The sequence below is a fragment of the Hyperoodon ampullatus genome (assembly GCF_949752795.1).
Source record: "Hyperoodon ampullatus genome assembly, chromosome: 5".
NCBI lineage: Eukaryota > Metazoa > Chordata > Mammalia > Artiodactyla > Ziphiidae > Hyperoodon > Hyperoodon ampullatus.
Window position 1 is genome coordinate 35,418,875 of NC_136918.1, and position 19,912 is coordinate 35,438,786.

At 35.0% G+C, this 19,912-nt stretch overlaps 1 protein-coding gene across 1 annotated transcript in view; it reads left to right on the forward strand.

The window, feature by feature from the left end:
• The window catches only part of PAK2 (p21 (RAC1) activated kinase 2), a gene marked incomplete at both ends in the record, with an annotated part of 37,714 nt that extends 18,151 nt beyond the window's left edge, over window positions 1-19,563 (forward strand). Inside the window, 11 exons of the mRNA XM_079704743.1 lie at window positions 987-1,018; window positions 2,214-2,318; window positions 3,385-3,517; window positions 8,493-8,556; window positions 10,178-10,226; window positions 10,710-10,822; window positions 12,121-12,238; window positions 14,041-14,140; window positions 16,485-16,681; window positions 18,885-19,022; window positions 19,477-19,563. Of these exons, the coding sequence (XP_079560869.1) occupies window positions 987-1,018; window positions 2,214-2,318; window positions 3,385-3,517; window positions 8,493-8,556; window positions 10,178-10,226; window positions 10,710-10,822; window positions 12,121-12,238; window positions 14,041-14,140; window positions 16,485-16,681; window positions 18,885-19,022; window positions 19,477-19,563 (1,136 nt within the window). The remainder of the gene's footprint in view (window positions 1-986; window positions 1,019-2,213; window positions 2,319-3,384; window positions 3,518-8,492; window positions 8,557-10,177; window positions 10,227-10,709; window positions 10,823-12,120; window positions 12,239-14,040; window positions 14,141-16,484; window positions 16,682-18,884; window positions 19,023-19,476) is intronic.
• Between the last annotated feature and the right edge of the window lie 349 nt (window positions 19,564-19,912).

Here is a 19,912-nt window from a genome sequence, read left to right on the forward strand (position 1 = left end):
TTAGGCTTCCCCTCCCTCACATTGTTTGCTCTCATGCTCTCCTTTTCTTGCAGTTTATTTGTTAAAGAAACAGAATCATTTGTCCTGTTTCCCTCAGTGTAGATTTAGCTAATTACATCACAGGTTATCATTTAATATGTTTCTCTGTCCTCTCAAGTCATACATATAGTTTTAAAAAACAATATGATTGAGCTAAAAATCATACATTTAGTTTTAATTAATTGTACTTATTTGATTGCATTCTCGCTGAAATAAGGGCTGTGTTGAAGGAAGAAATAGAGCCCACTTAGTAAATCTTGACCTTTTTTACATAGTCTAGTACAACCTTAGCAAAAGATCAGATTTGTCGCCAACTTTCTTGTCAACTTCTAAGTCTGTGTAAATGAATAATCTTTTTTTTAATCAGTGTTTGAACAGAGAATGGTATATTCACATGTGTGTGTGTCTGGTCATTTTAAAAGGTAAAACAAAACTTGCTCTTCTAAACTCCAGAATGAATATTGTGATATTTAGTCTTCATGAACTGTGTTTTATCTTCAGGGATTTGCTTTCATACTGATCGAAATTTATGTCAGTAATTTTCCTTTGCAGAGTTACTGTTGGTTTCTTTAAGTTCCTTGATAGGCAGTTTGCTGGAGAAAAATATCATTATGAATAGACTTCTGTCTTATTTTAATAAATACAGGTATAGTTTCAAATAAAATTTTTTTATTAAGGTATAATTTCATGCTGCAAAATTCACCCACTTGAAGTATACAATTCAATGATTTTTAGCAAATTTAGAGTTCCATTAAATTTGAGGTTTATAATGTGTAAATTCTTGTTTGAATACTGATATTGTTTTTCTCAAGACTTAATTCAACTTAAAATGAAATCAGTCTTAGAACTTTTTACTTGCTCTGCTTTCTCTTTTTTTCCTTTTATTGTATAAAATTGTTTTATTTTTTGAATTGTTAACTTAGCATTATTTTCTGTTTTGTATTCAGAGAAAGATGGCTTCCCGTCTGGAACACCAGCAGTAAGTTAATATGTTATTTCTTATAGCTCTTGTTCTAATTTAAGTTACCCAAAACAAATCTCAGTTTTTATTTTACTTTCTGAAATGAATTACAGCCTCCAGAAATAGCTACTTAATATTGATATATGTTTTTAGCTAGCCACTTGATTATTTGAGGAAGCCATATTAAGCAAATAGAATTTCCTCAGATGATGCTTAAAGTAACTAAAGCTTATGATCTTTAGAGCAGTTTAGCTACTTTTGATAATGTTTCCATATATAAACATGAATACAAAGAACTTGCCAGCATTTTCCTCTGGCATCATCCTACTGAATACAGACTATGGAAATATACTGAACAATAGAAGCCTGTCAGAATCTTCAGAGTTGTCTGAAACTTTATCTAAGTTATCATGTAAGCACAAATACCTCTTGCAAACAGTAGCTATTTTATTTTCAGTTCCTCAATTAGGAGGACACAGTCTCCTGGAGTTATTTGAAGACTATATGTAATAACATGTAAAGTACCTACTTAGCATACACCTGGCATATAATAAGCTCTGTATAAAGGATAATGCCTTCCTCTTTTGCTTTGTTAGCCACAACTTCTTCTGGTGAATCTACCTGTTTTAAATAGCCAGAAATCTCTGACCTGTACAAAGTCCAGAGGATTTTTGTTTTGGGTCTTAACAAATGAAATGATTGTTTACTTTTTGGGCTTGTTAAAATGGTATAAAATTCTCTATAAAAGGTATGAATTCCCTCTTAAGAATACTTGGTATTTACTGTATACATTTGTCTCATAAATTTTTCTGTAACGTATAGAATTACCTTTACTTTTTTTTTTTTTTTTTTTGTGGTACACGGGCCTTTCACTGTTGTGGCCTCTCCCATTGCGGAGCACAGGCTCCGGACGCACAGGCTCAGCGGCCATGGCTCACGGGCCTAGCTGCTCCGCGGCATGTGGGATCTTCCCAGACCGGGGCACGATCCCGTGTCCCCTGCATCAGCAGGCGGACTCTCAACCACTGCGCCACCAGGGAAGCCCCCCCACCTTTACTTTTTAAATGAGTAGATTAGAACCAGTGAGGTTTTATTGCTTTGAAATGAGCTATTAAATACTTTTTCAAGTATGGTGAAAAAGAGAGATAGTCATATCTTAACGTGTTGTTATATTTGACTTGTCTTCCTCACTTTGTTCATGTGATAAATGCAGCTGAATACCAAGAGTTCGGAAACAGCAGTAGTAACAGAAGAAGACGATGATGATGAAGAGACTCCTCCTCCTGTTATTGCCCCACGACCAGATCATACAAAATCAGTGAGTTTCTGATTAGTGAATTGGGTTGTGTGTGTCTGTGAATGTGTATTTTAAAAAGCAGTCTGTATTTGACTTCCAGTGATTAATTTTTTTAAAGTCCTCAGGCTTAAAATGTTTTAATATGGGATATTTGACTAGGAGATTTTTACCTAAATACCACTCATCAAAAAACTAGTTTTTTGAAAATTAAAATCGAATGGATTCTTTAAAAGTTAAAATACTTTTCTCATTTTGTTTTCTTTCTGTATTACACCATCTGTTCCAGAGAACTCGTCTGTTTCTCTGCCTTTTTCTGTTTATCTCAGTGCAGAAAAGTACTGTATCTAAAACTTGGATCTTACCTTTTATCCAAAGTACGTATTTAACTCCCATTTAACATTTCTCTTAAAGCCTTGGTATCATTTAAGAGGCTGCCGAGAGTGGAAGTTTCTAACAGATATGGGAGAATTTTAAAAATAAAAACCTTAGATAGAGACAGAAAGAGTCCTATCCCTCTCCCTGTACTAATACAAATAAAGTCCGGGGAGCATGATGAAGTGTTGGCACAATAGGCGGGTAAGGCTCTAAGGACTGCCATTGGATCCTCATCTAATGATAGAGAGCTCTATTTTCTTTACCACTTAGAACTGGCTGTTTGAAATGAAATGGTAGATATTATATTTGTATAAAAAATTTTTGTGGAAATTAATAATAGTTATTTCACCATCAGGGTTTCTTTGCTCCTTATTTCTCTTGTAGAAAAAATATGATTTTTAACTTGTACTTCTTTTTGCTTCATTTCTGGCATATTATTTTCAATCTGGTTACACTTAAATTTCATTCACAGATCTGCTGTTTTGTTATACAGACTTTTAAAATATATACATGACGTGCCAAAGAAAAATGTTTCACATTGCATCTTAGTTACCAGTCTTTTATAAGACAAGTCTGAAAATATTATTCTCATTCTTTAGAACACTGAGGACAACTTAGTTTTTGTCAAAAATCAAAGAACTGAATAGTGTACCAGTAAGAATACCTAAAGATATTTTTCCTCAAGTCTCGGTAATTAACTGTTTCTCTGCAGATTTATACACGGTCTGTAATTGATCCTATTCCTGCACCAGTTGGTGATTCTAATGTTGATAGTGGTGCCAAGACTTCAGACAAACAGAAAAAGAAGGCCAAAATGACAGATGAAGAGATTATGGAGAAATTAAGTATGTTAACTACATTTTACATTATTCTTAAATTGTTAACAGCCCATGAAACATTTGGCCCAGATGGATCTTGATTTATGTCTTATATGTTGGCTTAAGACATAAAAAATAAATTGTTTTTGTCTAGGAACAACAGCTTCAATTAATGTAATAAAGCCAAAATAATACTATTCTTTGCTTTCTTATTATTATGTGCTGGCTAGTGAGCAGCATCTTTGCAAAATAGTCAGTACCTTGGGAGCAATACTTCTTCTCAAAGGGCCAAATCTATGGGTCCTAGTTGGAAACTTTATCAAAGGAAGTTTGTATATATTTATGCACACCTGTAGAATAAAATATGTCCCTAAATAACTAAACAAAATGGCCTATATAGATAATATGTGTAAGCATAAAATATATTTTTTTCTCTTCTCCTTTTTCATCCATCAGCTATCATTGGCCTGGATCAAGCACTGGAAATAATACACACAGTGCCAGAGAGGGTAGCAATAACGTCTCATTACAAGTCTATAGCAACTTTAGTTATAAAGGATACTGACCTAGAGGGATCAAGGAAAAATATTATGTATTGGCAGTAGGCTTGAGGTTGGATACCTATGTAAAACTGGATTATTTCTGTGAATTTCTTTGATATGCCCCTCTCTCCTTTTACCTAGTGAAAGTTTAAGTGAAAATTTCTTGTGGTTTTCTCATGTTTTGACTTACTGTTAATACGAATATAAGTTAGAGTTTTATGTACAATATCCTAATTTTAAAATCTTTCTCAAGAAAAATCTCAAATAAACAACCTAACCTTATACCTAAAGCAACTAGAGAAAGAAGAACAAACAAAACCTAAAGTTAGTAGAAGGAAAGAAATCATAAAGATCAGAGCAGAAATAAATGAAATAGAGACAAAGAAGACAATAGCAAAGATCAGTGAAACTAAAAGCTGGTTCTTTGAAAAGATAAACAAAAGTGATAAACTTTAGCCAGACTCATCAAGAAAAAAAGGGACTGGACTCAAATCAATAAAATTAGAAATGAAAAAGGTGAAGTTAAAACGGACACCACAGAAATACAAAGGATCATAAGAGACTACTACAAGCAACTGTATGCCAATGAAATGGACAAGCTGGAAGAAATGGACAAATTCTTAGAAAAGTACAACCTTCCAAGACTGAACCAGGAAGAAATAGAAAATATGAACAGACCAATCACAAGCACTGAAATTGAAACTGATTAAAAAACTCCCAACAAACAAAAGTCCAAGACCTGATGGCTTCACAGGCGAATTCCATCACACATTTAGAGAAGAGCTAACACCTATCCTTCTCAAACTCTTCCAAAATATAGCAGAGGGAGGAACACTCCCAAACTCATTCTGCGAGGCCACCATCACCCTGATACCAAAACCAGAGAAAGATACCACAAAAGAAGAAAATTGCAGCCAGTATCACTGATGAACATATCACTGACGCAAAAATAATCAACAAAATACTAGCAATCCGGATCCAATAATAACGTAAAAGTATCATACACCATGATCAATTGGTATTTGTCCCAGGGATGCAAGGATTTTTCTGTATCCACAAATCAAGCAGTGTGATACACCACACCAACAAATTGAAGAATAAAAACCATATGATCATCTCAACAGATGCAGAAAAAGCTATTGACAAAATTTGGCACACATGTATGATAAAGACTCTCCAGAAAGTGGGCATAGAGGGAACATACCTCAACATAATAAAGGGCATATACTGCAAACCTACAGCTAATATCACACTCAATGGTGAAAAGCTGAAAACGTTTCCTCTAAGATCAGGAACAAGACAAGGATGTCCACTCTCACCACTATTATTCAGCATAGTTTTGGATGTCCTAGCTACAGCAGTCAGAGAAGAAGAAGAAATAAAAGGTATCCAAACTGGAAAAGAAGAAGTTAAACTGTCACTGTTCGCAGATGACATGATAGTATGCATAGTGGATCCTAAAGATGCTACCAGAGCATCTAGAGCTAATCAATGAATTTGGTAAAGTTGCAGGTTACAAAATTAATACACAGAAATCTGTTGCATTTCTATACACTGACAATGAAATATCAGAAAGAGAAGTTCAAGAAACAATCCCATTTACCATTGCATCAAAAGAATAAAATACCTAGGAGTAAACCTACCTAAGGAGACAAAAGACCTGTACTTCGAAAACTATACGATGCTGATGAAAGAAATCAAAGAAGACAAACAGATGGAAAGATAAACCATGTTCATGGATTGGAAGAATCAATATTGTCAAAATGACTATACTACCCAAGGCAATCTATAGATTCAATGCAATCCCTATCAAATTACCAATGGCATTTTTCACAGAACTAGAACAAGAAAATCATAAAATTTGTATGGAGAAACAAAAGACCCCAAATAGCAAAGGCAGTCTGGAGAAAGAAAAACGGAACTGGAGGAGTCAGGCTCCCTGACTTCAGACTATACTACAAAGCTACAGTCATCAAAACAGTATGGTACTGGCACACAAATAGAAATATAAATCAGTGGAACAGGATAGAAAGCCCAGAAATAAACTCATGCACCTATGATCAATTAATCTACAACAAAGGCAAGACTACACAATGGTGGAAAGACAGTCTCTTCAACAAATGGTTGCGGGAAAACTGGACAGCTACATGTAAAAACATGAAATTAGATCATTCTTTAGCACCATATACAAAAATAAGCTCAAAAATGGATTAAAGAACTAAATGTGAGACTGGACACTCTAAAATTCCTAGAGGAAAACATAAGCAGAACACTCTCTGACATAAATCGCAACAATATCTTTTTCGATCTGTCTCCCAGAATAATGGAAATAAAAACAAAAATAAACAAACAGGACCTAATTAAACTCAAAAGCTTTTGCCCAGCAAAGGAAACCATAAACAAACAAAAAGACAACCCACAGATTGGGAGAAAATATTTGCAAATGATGTGACTGACAAGGGATTAGTCTCCAAAATTTACAAACAGTTCATGAGGCTTAATATCAAAACAAACAACCCAATCAAAAAATGGGCAGAAGACCTAAATAGACATTTCTCCAAGAAGACACAGGTGGCCAAGAGACACGTGAAAAGATGTTCAACATCGCTAATTATTAGAGAAATGCAAGTCAAAACTACAATGAGATATCACCTCACACCAGTCAAAATGGCTTTCATCAAAAAATCCACAAACAATAAATGCTGGAGAGGGTGCGGAGTGATGGGAACCCTCCTACACTCTTGGTGGGAATGTGAATTGGTACAACCACTATGGAGAACAGTATAGAGGTTCCTTAAAAACCTAAAAGTAGAGCTACCACATGACACTACAGTCCCACTCCTGGGCATATACCTGGAGAAAAACATGTTCCGAAAGGATGCATTCACCCCAGTGTTCATTGGAACGCTGTTTACAATAGCCAAGACATGGAAGCAACCTAAATGTCCATCGACAGAGGAGTGGATAAAGAAGATGTGGTACGTACATACAATGGAATATTACTTAGCCATTAAAAAGAATGAAATAATGCCATTTGCAGTACCACGGATGGACCTAGAGATTGTTATATTGAGTGAAGTAAGTCAGAGAAAGAGAAATATCGTATGATATCCCTTATATGGGCAATCTAAAAAGAAACGATACAAATGAACTTATTTACAAAACAGAAACAGACTCACAGACTTAGAGAATGAACTTATGGTTACCAGGGGGGAAGAATGGGGGAAGGGATAGTTAGGGAGTTTGGAATCGTCATGTAGACACTGCTATATTTAAAATGGATAACCAGGGACTTCCCTGGTAGCACAGTGGTTAAGAATCCGCCTGCCAATGCAGGGGACACAGATTCGATCGCTTGTCCAGGAAGATCCCACATGCCACGGAGCAGCTAAGCCCATGCGCCACAACTACTGAGCCTGCGTGCCACAACTACTGAAGCCTGCACTCCTAGAGCCTGTGCTCCACAACAAGAGAAGCCACAGCAATGAGAAGTCTGTGCACCGCAACAAAGTGTAGTCCCCGCTCACCGCAACTAGAGAAAGCCCTCGCATAGCAACGAAGACCCAACACAACCAAAAATTTAAAAAAATTTTTTAATTAAAAAAAAAAAGTATAACCAACAAGGACCTACTGTATAGCACAGGGAACTCTGCCCAATGTTATGTGGCAGCCTGGATGGGAGGGGAGTTTGGGGGGAGAGTGGATACATGTATATGTATGGCTGAGTCCCTTTGCTGTGCACCTGAAACTATCACAACATTGTTAATCACTATACTCCAATGTAAAATTAAAAGTTAAATAAAGTAAAATGAAACCTGTTTCTTAGTTGTGACATAGTGAACTTTCCTAAAACAGATGTATGATTAGTTCACATTTGAGTAATGTTTATAGTAATAAGTGGTTTCCTAAATATATTGAAAGATATAAGATATACGAGAAGAGTCAGAAAAACCATTTAGGGTTTTTCATTTGGATATTTTATATATATATAAATATTTTTTTTCTCATAGTAAGTAGTTTTATAACTTATCGTTAGTTTAGTACCTTTCAGTGGAGTATGAAAAGTAGGATGACCAACTTTTCCTTTCCCCAGGAATTTACCAGTTTTAAGACTGAACATGCCACATCCTAAAATCCCCTTAGTCTCAAGAAAACTAGTACTGTTGGTCATTCTAAAACATGGTCATTTTTGAGAAGGTGGGATAATCAAGACATTAGTTAGGAGGTCTAACCTAGTGGAAATAATGTGTCTTCTTGCTTCTGATACTTTTTTATTTTTATTAATTGTTTCTTTAGTGTTTTGTGTTTGAAACATACATTATTTTTGAAACTTAGTGTTATGTTTGAAAACTTCTAAAATCAGTGGAGGTTATTAAAAGAAATAATGTTATCAGAATTAGTTTATAATTTTTAAATGCTTGACTGAGTTTCCAACTTTTTGTTGTTTTTGTTTAAAATAGGAACTATTGTAAGCATAGGAGACCCTAAGAAAAAATACACAAGATATGAAAAAATTGGGCAAGGGTAAGTATTTGTGACTGTATTACCAGAATATTCATTATTTCCTGGGTGTCCAGCATGATATCTCTTTTGTCTGTGACATTGAGCACTTCTGGTATTCTATGAGTAGTATCCTTGTATTTGTGTAAATAAGTAATACGTTTACTTCTAGATGCTATTAAAATACTGTGCTACTTAGCAGTGATTGTACATTGTTTCTTCTTAAGTGTTATTTTGCGTTGGTGATAAGAAATTAGATGGGTGGGAAAATTGCCCGGCAAATATTTAAAAGAGAGTAAGAAAATTTACTACAGGATTATAGTTTAAAAAACCTGCATTTGAATCACGTCATTAAGTATGGATATTTAATTCTACTGATCTTCTGGTTTTGTTCAATAATTTGTTTTTTTTTTAAATTATTATTATTATTATTTGGCTGCGCCACATGGCTCATGGGATCTTAGTTCCCCGAGCAGGGATTGAACCCAGGCCTCCTGCAGTGGAAACACGGAGTCCTAACCACTGCACCTCCAGGGAATTCCCAGTAATTTGTATTTTTAAACTATGCTAACTGAAATCTTTTTTTCTGTTGCTTGGGAGCAAATGAACATCTTGAATTTTTAATGTTATTAATCTCTGGAAGGTGTTCTGTGAGTTTAGAAAGTGAGCTTGAGTCTTTTTGAAAACTTCCTTATGAATTTCTTTTTAAAAACCAAATTCACGGGCTTCCCTGGTGCGCAGTGGTTGGGAGTCTGCCTGCCAATGCAGGGGACACGGGTTCGTGCCCCGGTCCGGGAGGATCCCACATGCCGCGGAGCGGCTGGGCCCGTGAGCCATGGCCGCTGGGCCTGCGCGTCCGGGGCCTGTGCTCCGCAACAGGAGAGGCCATGATAGTGAGAGGCCCACGTACTGCAAAAAAAAAAAAAACAACAAATTCACTTGCAGCACAGGTTTTAATAACAAGAAATTGAGAATCATGTTAATATTCTTCTGCCTGAGAATGGATAAATTGTAAATAGTATACTGGATAATATATGTAATAATTACAAATGAAGAAGGATAACACCTATGCATATGGATGACCATCCCCAATCCAGTGTTAAATTTAAAAAGCAAATTACAGGAAAATACATAAAATGAAATCATTTATCTGAAGTTAAAAAATTATGTGAAACATTTGCTATAGCGGTACACACCTATGGGCCTAATAAAGTATAGAGAAATACATGTAAATGATGCACATCAAATACAGAATAAATACCCAATATAGATTACTTTAGAGAGGAGGTAGGATGCCTTTGGACAGGGCACATAAGAACCTTCAAATTTATTTGTAGTTCTTTGTTTCTTAAACAGGGCAGTGGATCTATGAGTATATGTGACTTTTTTCTTTCTTTTCTGTATCTTTTTTCTGTATTTTTGTAGATCTGAAATTCATGACAAATTTCTAACATAAGTTTTGGCCACAAGAATTGCCTCTTTTTCTTATTTTTCCCCCTTTGTTTTTGCTTTTACTTCTTTTAAAGATGTTCAATCTTAAACGTTCTTTAACCTCTTTTTAGTTGTTCTGAGTATAAAGTCTTTGGATGTTATAAATGAGAATGATTTCGAAACCTTAAATCTGGTTGTGTCTTTTTTTCCCTAGGGCTTCTGGCACAGTTTTCACTGCTACTGATGTGGCATTGGGACAAGAGGTAGCTACTTTTTCATACTTCTGGGTGTTACCATTAGCTTTTAATATGGGAAGAAACTAGATCTGCCTGTGAATAATCAATAAGGAATCTCTTGCAGTTGAATATGTTGAAAGAATTACTCTAGGTAATTTTATAGCACTTTCCTTATTGAGGGGAAAAAAGAAGTAATTATTTGTTTGGTTTCATAAATAAATATTTTAAAAATTATTTTCCCAGCTTGGGATGAAAAGAGGATTAATTCCTGGCACTGGGCTAACCTTGCATTTAGATTTCAAGAGAAATCTAAAAATATTTAAGCTCTGTGTATTACAAAGAATTGTGCATAGGCAGTGTGGAAGTTAAAGTACTGCCTGTGAGTAAATTATAATCTCATCGTATAGTATGTATGTAATAAATTAGATTATTAACTGATCTGTGTTTGTAATTTTCTAAGAGTATTAGGAAACTTGTTCTGACTTTTTTTTTTTCCTGTTTCCATCATAGGTTGCTATTAAGCAGATTAATTTACAGAAACAGCCAAAGAAGGAATTAATCATTAATGAGATTCTGGTGATGAAAGAATTAAAGAATCCCAACATAGTTAACTTCTTAGACAGGTAAATATAAATATTTCTTAAACATTGGGAGAAAAATGTTGAAATTTTAAGTCTCATGGTTTTGGGGGCTAGCCAGTTTAGTTAGACTAAGGTTGAGTGTCAACACTGAAAAATAAACTTGAAGGAGGAGGAGAGGTAAAAATAGCATATTACAGTTTAGAAGGTCCTTTTTCTACATAGCTATCACTTGGCAAGCGAGAGAAGGCAGTTAAATGAAGGACATTGCTGCTGGTGCTCATATGAATTACAAATGATCAGAAGCAGAAACATTGAGGAAACGTTGGCTATGACTCATGTCTTGACTGACAGAGGTGACCGGCCACCCAGTTTTTAAACTTTCAAGTCAATTTTGATTTCAAATTTTGTCTTTCATGGGCAAATAGCATGTTTATCAAAACCTCACTTAATTTAGGAATTGATGTTAAATAGCAGAACAAAAAGTAGAAGAGAAAATTATGTATCTTACATTTTTAATTTTTTTAATTTTTAATTTTTTTTAAATTTTTGGCTGCACCATGTGGCATATGGGATTTTAGTTCCCCAACCAGGGCTTGAACCCGAGCCCTCGGCAGTGAGAGCTCAGAGTCCTAACCAGTGGACCGCCAGGGAATTACCTTACATCTGTTTTTTTTTTAAGCAGTTACATATATGTGAATGAAAGAAGAATTGTAGAAAAACAAATGAAAATTATAGTAGTGATTGTATTGGAGATAGGGAATCATGGGTGATTTTTTTTTAATTTCGATATTTAAATTTGTTTTGAATGGGTTAAAAGAAAACACATTTTTAGACTTTAGGGCTAGCTCTGGGGACCATATTCATAGAAAGAAACTTTCCAGGTACATTTCTCTGCTTTTTAAAATAGTATTTCAAGTCAGTAAAGCATGGTGGTTAAAATAAGCCATAAGTTTTGGAATCAGTTGTGCTTGGCTTCACGTTCTGGTTCTGTCACTTACTGGCTGTGTGACCTTGGATGAGTTGCTTAGCCTTTCCAAGCCTCCATCTCTTCATCTGTAGAACAGGACAAATCATTCCTTGAATTGGAATAATCTATGTATACACTCAAGTTAGAATTGTGGGCAAAATTTTAAAGTGATTTGGGAAAATCATAATGACCCTCAGTTATTTTTTTTTTTGTGCTGTTCCATAGCAACTTTTCAGTTTTCTTCCCAGCTATCAAAGCTACCAGCTTTCTAGTTTCTTTAATTAGGATCCTAACATTTGAATTCTTCAATATAGAGTGCCACATGTTTAGAAAAAGTGAAAGTGTGAATGTATTTTGTATGTTCTTTTTTTAGTTACCTGGTGGGAGACGAATTGTTTGTGGTAATGGAGTACCTCGCTGGGGGATCACTTACTGATGTTGTAACAGAGACCTGCATGGATGAAGCACAGATTGCTGCTGTATGCAGAGAGGTGAGTTTGCTCCCTTTTTGAAAAGTTACAGTAACAATGTGGTTAAGAGGATGTGAAAAAAAGCAAATTTTTAGTTATTATCCAAGCAGGATACTTCTAAGGGTGAGAGGGAGTGCCATTAAAAATACACCCCTAAACAGTGGAAACAAGGACAAAGTGGTACACATCTTCACCCTAAGTATTAATTAATAAGTTTACTTGTGGCTTTATCGATCTCATTAAAGGTGACCAATGAGATGATATTCATTAATGAATTTGAGACATACTGTTTGCTTAGGCTAGTAGAATTCTGCCACATTGCCTACATCTAAGCCAAAAATGAGCCTTTCTTTCTTCCATGTAATCTTTTCCTACAGATGAGACTTAGGTTAATGATTTGCTTATTGTCATTAAAACTGCAACAGTACTTTCTTTGAATATCCTAGGAATCATTGTCACAAAGGACAAAATTGTAAAAGTTCTTAGGACTATTATGTTTCCTGTGATTTGGCTTTCAGCATTTTTACAGTGAATTATAAGTAAATTATAAACTTTGTTCATGTAAGAACAGTATATGTGATGTTTTTCCTTTTTCAGCTTTTATTAGGTGTTTTTTAAAAAGTATTCTTTGAAACTTTTAATTCTAATGTAATTATGCTTCACCTAAGGGGAGCCCTCTTGACTCAGGAGGGAAACAATAATATATCCCTTAACAAAGAATGTTTGATCACTTAAAAGCTGATAAAAACTTAAGGATTTATCTATTTATACTTAATTTGTTTTTCTAATAATTTTTTTCATAATCAATATAAAATTATTTTAGTAGTTCCTCTAATTGTGATAACATTTGTTTCTATTTGTTTACACAAGTATTTTTCTGGGGGTTTGTCCTTTTCAGGAATCTGCTTAAATGCTTGGTAAATGTATTGCAGTAATACACAGTTAATCTGGTTTTTTTCTTTGAATAGTAGAGTATTTTGAATGAGACTTTTGTTATTAATGATGTACAGACTTTATTTGTTGTTATACTTTAGTGGGGGTAAGAAATAAAAACAACTTTTTCCAAGTTACAATTTATACTCAGTTACATTAAAAAAACATAGCAAGCAGATTTTTAAAATTGAATTTCATTATTGTTTTTAAGGAAGTGAGAGTAGTTCTTCTGCTCTTTTGACTCAGTGCTTTCTGAAATACGGCATAAGAGGGTAGTGGTGTCTAGGATCATCATTGGTGTCTAGGGTGTGGGTATAGCTTTATGTAAAACCTACCATAGAAGAAATGAAGAAAACATTTTACATAGTTTTGAACAGCTGGAGAGAACCAGACCCACAGTGGCTTACATTGATTAGACTTCGGCATATTTCAGATTCAAATGAGAATGATAACAAGTTTATCGTTTACTGTTGAAATGATTTCTTAAAAGCCTTGTGCATCTTTACCAAGTACTGCATACCTTTAGGCATTTAAACCTGAGCAGACCTAGAAATCATGTAGACCCACCCACCATTTCATAAATGAGAACATTGAAGACTATGTGATATTCTATGGTATTAAATAATCTGTGGCAGAAATAGGACTAGATGAGACATTATTTAATAATTGTCTCTGGATAAGAGCAGAGAGTGGGAAGAGGGGGATCTAATTATTTAAGGTGTCCTATTTTCATAACTGCATGTGACAGGATTTTTTTTCTTCATAAATGTATTATTAGAGTGTCTTCTGCTGGTTACTAGAGGTGGTGCTCAGGTCATAAATAGTGTATGTGAACTTCCCTTAGACTTTTCAGGGACTGTTTCATTGATAGGTGTTTTTCTCCTGTTCAGTGTTTACAGGCATTGGAGTTTTTACATGCTAATCAAGTGATCCACAGAGACATCAAGAGTGACAATGTGCTTTTGGGCATGGAAGGATCTGTTAAACTTAGTGAGTAACAAGTGAACAAATAACATTTATATGTTACTTACAATTTTCTGCCTTTTGTTTAAGTGAAAACCCTCTTCTGCTATTAACATTTTTATGACAATACATGGAGTGGGGGGAGAATAGTAGTAAAAAGATATGGGCTGTCAGCTGGACAGCTTGAGTTTAAATAGCGGATCTGCTACTACTTGCTGAATAATTGTGGGTGAGTTACGTAATCTCTTTTTGTGTCCATTTTCTCATTTGTATGATAAGGAAAATAACAGTACCTATCTTAGAGAATTCTTCTGAGTAGTAAAAATGTAAAGCACTGAGGGACAGTGTCTGGGACTATTATAATGTTGGTGCTGTCTTCCAAACATAAACTTGGATTTATCTCTGCTACCTGTTGGGGTAGGTTTTTGTCATTATGCTGTTCATCTTTCTCTGGATTTGGTAGATGGTGGCCTAATTGGGGGAGGGCTGTATGACCCTTATGTCAGAGATGACAAGGTCTGAAAAAAACCATGTGTAAACCTCTCTCTAATTAACTTCTGTATCAGACATGGTAGAGTCATGGAAAAAAAAAAAAAAAACTCCTTTCCTCTGCTGGTTATAATCTCAGTTCCATCCATGTCCTCTGGAGGATTCAAGAAGACCTTCTAGTGAGGTTTCTCCAACTATGCAAAATTCAAGGCATTTCTTAGATCAAGAGACCAAAAATGTTTTCTTCTGTTTGCCTAGAGAGTTTGGCTCCTTTTTCAACATCTTTTTTTAAGATAGATCCTCCAAAGGTTATTTAACCACAAGAAAGGGGACCCACAGGTTCTGTCAGATGGTCAGAATATATAGTTAATAATTGTAATTTTAGTGGGAAAACTAGAAATTGACATTCTCATACATTTTCGGTGGATACACAGGTAAACTAAATTTGACTTTTTTGGATAATATGTTACCATGGCTCTACAACTTACTAGATGAATGATATTGGATAAGTTATATAAAAATATGTATGCCTCAGTTTCCCCATTTGTAAATGGAAATCATAATAGTAGTAAATATGCCTGTCTCATAAAGTTATCATGAGGTATGTTAATTCTTATGAGTTATTATACTTGGAACAGTTATAAGCACTCATTTTAGCTGTAGATGTTATGATTTGACCTAACAATTGCTCTTTTAGGATTCTCTCCTATAGAATTACTGAACATATGCACAGCAATAAGTACAAAAATGTTCTCTGCAACCTTGTAAAGAAAAACCAACAATATCTTAAATGTCTAGTAGTACAGAAATGGTTAAATACATTATGGTATTTTTATTTTCCGTGAAGTTGTGTAGTTATAATAATGAGGTGGGTTAATGGACTAATATGGAAAGATATCTAAAAAATTAGGTTTTAAAAAACAGTTTACAAAATATCCTAACTAGGTAAAATAAACCAATCGGTTCACGGGTATTATTTGTACATTTGGAAATGCATAACGAAAAGTCTAAAGCTTACCAACCTAAATGTTAACAGTATTTACATATAGAGTAGAATGGGTTTAACAGTAGAAGGAAGGAAAAAATTCTAGAGTCTCATCTTGACTTTTCCACTAAATTAATACTGGGTACTAAATTAGGCATTCTGCTCTTCAGTTATAAAATGAGGTGGTTGGAATAGAGTAATGCTGGTGAAGACCTTGTAGGTACAGTTGCAGTTAAACATGTTCTTTTCCTAGGCAGTCTGCTGAGTCGGATGCATATTATTATTAATTCTAGCTTCTGTTTATTTTCTTCAAAAGTAATTTCCACTTCCTGACCTTTGCCTGATTAACAGTGGACATAGTTTTGGTGTCCGGCTTTGGTGACTTTTTCTTTTAGACTTTTTTCAACTTTATTAAAATTCTTAGGATAGAATTATTTAGAATAAGAGGCTTTCTGATAGGGCTTCCCTGGTGGCGCAGTGGTTGAGAGTCTGCCTGCCGATGCAGGGGACATGGGTTTGTGCCCCGGTCCAGGAAGATCCCACATGCCGCGGAGCGGCTGGGCCCGTGAGACATGGCCGCTGAGCCTGCGCGTCTGGAGCCTGTGCTCCGCAACGGGAGAGGCCACAACAGTGAGAGGCCTGCGTACCGCCCCAAAAAAAAAAAAAAAAAAGTTTCCTGATAATTTACACTCTACTTGTGGGAAGTAAAAGTTAAAAAGTGAGAGTATATAATAACATCATCAAAATATTTGTAAGCCCATTCTGGTTTTCTTTATTAATACATTCTTAAAACTTAAGAGGCTGAAGACTCAAATGTAATTAGTTAAGTCATATTAAGTAAACTCTTAAACAACCCATGGACACGATTAACTCAAGATGTTTTATTTTGTTTTATAGCTGACTTTGGTTTCTGTGCCCAGATCACCCCTGAGCAGAGCAAGCGAAGTACTATGGTTGGAACGCCATACTGGATGGCACCAGAGGTGGTTACACGGAAAGCCTATGGCCCTAAGGTTGACATCTGGTCTCTGGGTATTATGGCTATTGAGATGGTAGAAGGAGAGCCTCCATATCTCAATGAAAATCCTTTGAGGGTAAGACCAATTAAGCACCAGCCTTATTTTAAGAAAAATAATTTTCTTTAAATCATTTATTTAGACCTTGCTTTTGCCAGGCACTGGCCAAGAATTTAGGATACGAAGTTGATAAAACCTAGTCTCTGCCCTCACTCTACGTCTAAAAATCATTTGCTTCTGGCTTATTGAGTTGAATGTGTTAGGTAAAGAGTTTGTGAATTTTTGGTAAGCTGAATGGTTTCTAAATTTGCACATAAGTAAGAATTCGGTCACTTTTCTGCAGAATTAAGGGATTCTAGATATATCTTTCAGGTTGTTGACTTTGAACCTTGGCCTCTGTACCCCCAGGTACAAAGAGGAAAGCAGGATCACATCTACGAGAAGGCTGTGTAGATGGCAATGTTAAAACCCATATTCAAACAAAAGAGTGAGGGTTCTGAGAAACAGATGAAGTCAGTAAACTTTAAACAGTTATGTACGTATTCCAGCAGCTGAGGTGGAGAGTTCCATCTTTCTTTCTTTCTCTTTTATCTTTTACTTCTTTTAAATTATCATATATGACTCAATATCAGTAGTTAATAAGGAAATGCAAATCAAAGCCTCAACAAGATCACTTCACCCTTACTAGAATGACTGTAATCAAAAAGGCAGACAATGATAAGTGTTGGTGAGAATGTGAAGAAATTGGAACCCTCATACACTGCTAGTGGAAATGTAAAATGGTACAGCACTTTGGAAAACAGTTTGACAGTTCCTGTAAAAATTAACTTTGAGTTACCATGTGACTTGGCAGTTCAACTGCTAGGTAAATAACGAAGAGAATTAAAAGCATTCATCCACCCAAGAACTTGTACACAAATGTTCATGGCAGCATTATTCATAATAACCAATAGGTGGAACACAGGGAATTTTTAGGGCAGTGAAAGTATTCTGTATGATACTATAATGGTAGTTGCATGACACTGTACATTTGTCAAAACCCATAGAACTGTGCAATACAAAGAGTGAACCCCAATGTAAACTACAGACTTATGTTTAATGAAAGTGTGTCAGTATTGGTTCATCACTTGTAACAAAGTGTACCTTACTAATATACGATTTTAATAAGGGGGGAACTCTGTGTGTGTGTGTGTGTGTGTGTGTGTGTGTGTGTGTATGTGTGTAGGGGTGGTATATGGGAGCTGTGTACTATCTGCTCAATTTTCTGTACATCTAAAACTTCTTTTTAAAAGTGTATTGAGGTTTTTTGTTTTTTTTTAATTCCATTTCTAGGAATTCAAAGAAAATAGTCAGAGAATTACATAAAGAATACAAAGATTTTCCAAAGGGGATTGACTAAATTATGAAGCACCCATATAATAAGACACTATTCAATTCAGCCATTAAAATAATTTTGTAGATCTAATCTGTTATTATTGATAGTAATGATGAGGGTGGGATATAGCTAGGTTTGTTTCGGGTTTTTTTTTTTTTAAGACTGTTTTTTTAGAGCAGTTTCATGTTCACAGCAATATTGAGAGAAAAGTACAGAGATTTCCCATATGCCCTCTCCCCCTACACATGCATAACCTCCCCCATTATCACCATCCCTCACAGAGGGTACATTTCTTACCATCATTGAACCTACACTGACACATCATTATCATTCAGCGTCTATAGTTTATATTAGGGTTCACTCTTGATGTCATATATCGTGGGTTTGGACAATTGTATACTGAATAACGTGTCCATTATAAAAGTATCTTAAAGAGTATTTTCATTGCCTTAAAAATCCTATGTGTTCCACCTGTTCACCTATAGCTATACAGATACAGTTAATTTAAAATTTCTTAAAGCGGTTTCAACAAATCCCATTGTTTTGAAATGTGGTATGACTTGGAAAAAAAATCTTAAGAAAGATAAATGGGATACTATATGTGGATGGTGGGATTGTGGTCATTTTTCTTTATACCATTTTATTATAGTGGTAGTTTTATTTATCAGTATGTATTTATAATCCAAAAAAAGAAAAAGGTGAAGATAATTTTGAAAAAGAAGTCAGGGAAATGTAATATCTAAAAATAAAGTGAAAAATATCTAATCAAAATGGGTAGAAATAATAACCACGCTTTAGTGTGTATGACAGTTGTCTTTAAATACGTAAAAGATCCATAAACTTTAAAGTACTCTCTAACTTTGTTGAGCTATCTTAAGTATGTCAGAGTTGTTCTTCTATTCTTAGGCCTTGTACCTGATAGCGACTAATGGAACCCCAGAACTTCAAAACCCAGAGAAACTTTCCCCAATATTTCGGGATTTCTTAAATCGATGTTTGGAGATGGATGTGGAGAAAAGGGGTTCAGCCAGAGAATTGTTACAGGTGAATTTGGAAATAATACTATTTTGGGGAAAAGTTGACTTTTTTGAGTAACTGGCAGAAAGTTTACATAGAGTTAATAATTACATTTCACTATTCATTCATTACCAGCAGCATGGCAGCTGCTGCAGTTCAGGATTTTATCTGCTGGGAATAAAATACCCATAATACTGGGATAAATGTATGAGTTTTTCATATTACCAGTTCTCAAACCAGTTCATTGCAGGCATGGGTATCTGGGTCATTTAACTGAGATTTTATAATATGAGAAAAACTAAAAAGACTACACTTTCAACCATAAAAGTGATGTAGTGATTATGTTGATTTTATATAAGTACTGAAATATGTATTTGTTAAATAAATTATGATCCATAAAGTAGTCTTTAGGGCTTAATTGAAATATTTGGCTTCTAAACTGGTGACATTTACACTTATTTTCCCCCACTCTTTCTGACAGCATCCCTTCCTGAAACTGGCCAAACCATTATCCAGCTTGACACCACTGATCATGGCAGCTAAAGAAGCAATGAAGAGTAACCGTTAACATCATTGCCGTGGCCTCATATTCTTTTTTCCATTTTCTAAAAGAATCTTTTAATATATGAAAATTATTATTCTTTTGGGGTTTAAAGAAATGGTCTACATAACATGGAGGAAAAAAACAAGCTACTATTTTCTGAAGACAACCAAGAAAAAATTGCAGGACAGAATGACAACTTTCTATTGAATCCCTTCTTTAGGGTCCAAAAGGAATTGTGGACTGAATCACTAGCCTTACATCTTTCAGCAGAAAGCCCATCAGGGCCATTTATCATGCTTGAGATTTGCATTTTATTTTGCTGACTTCGTTATAATAGATCCCATTCATTGTCCCTTTTGGGGTATTCTCAGTA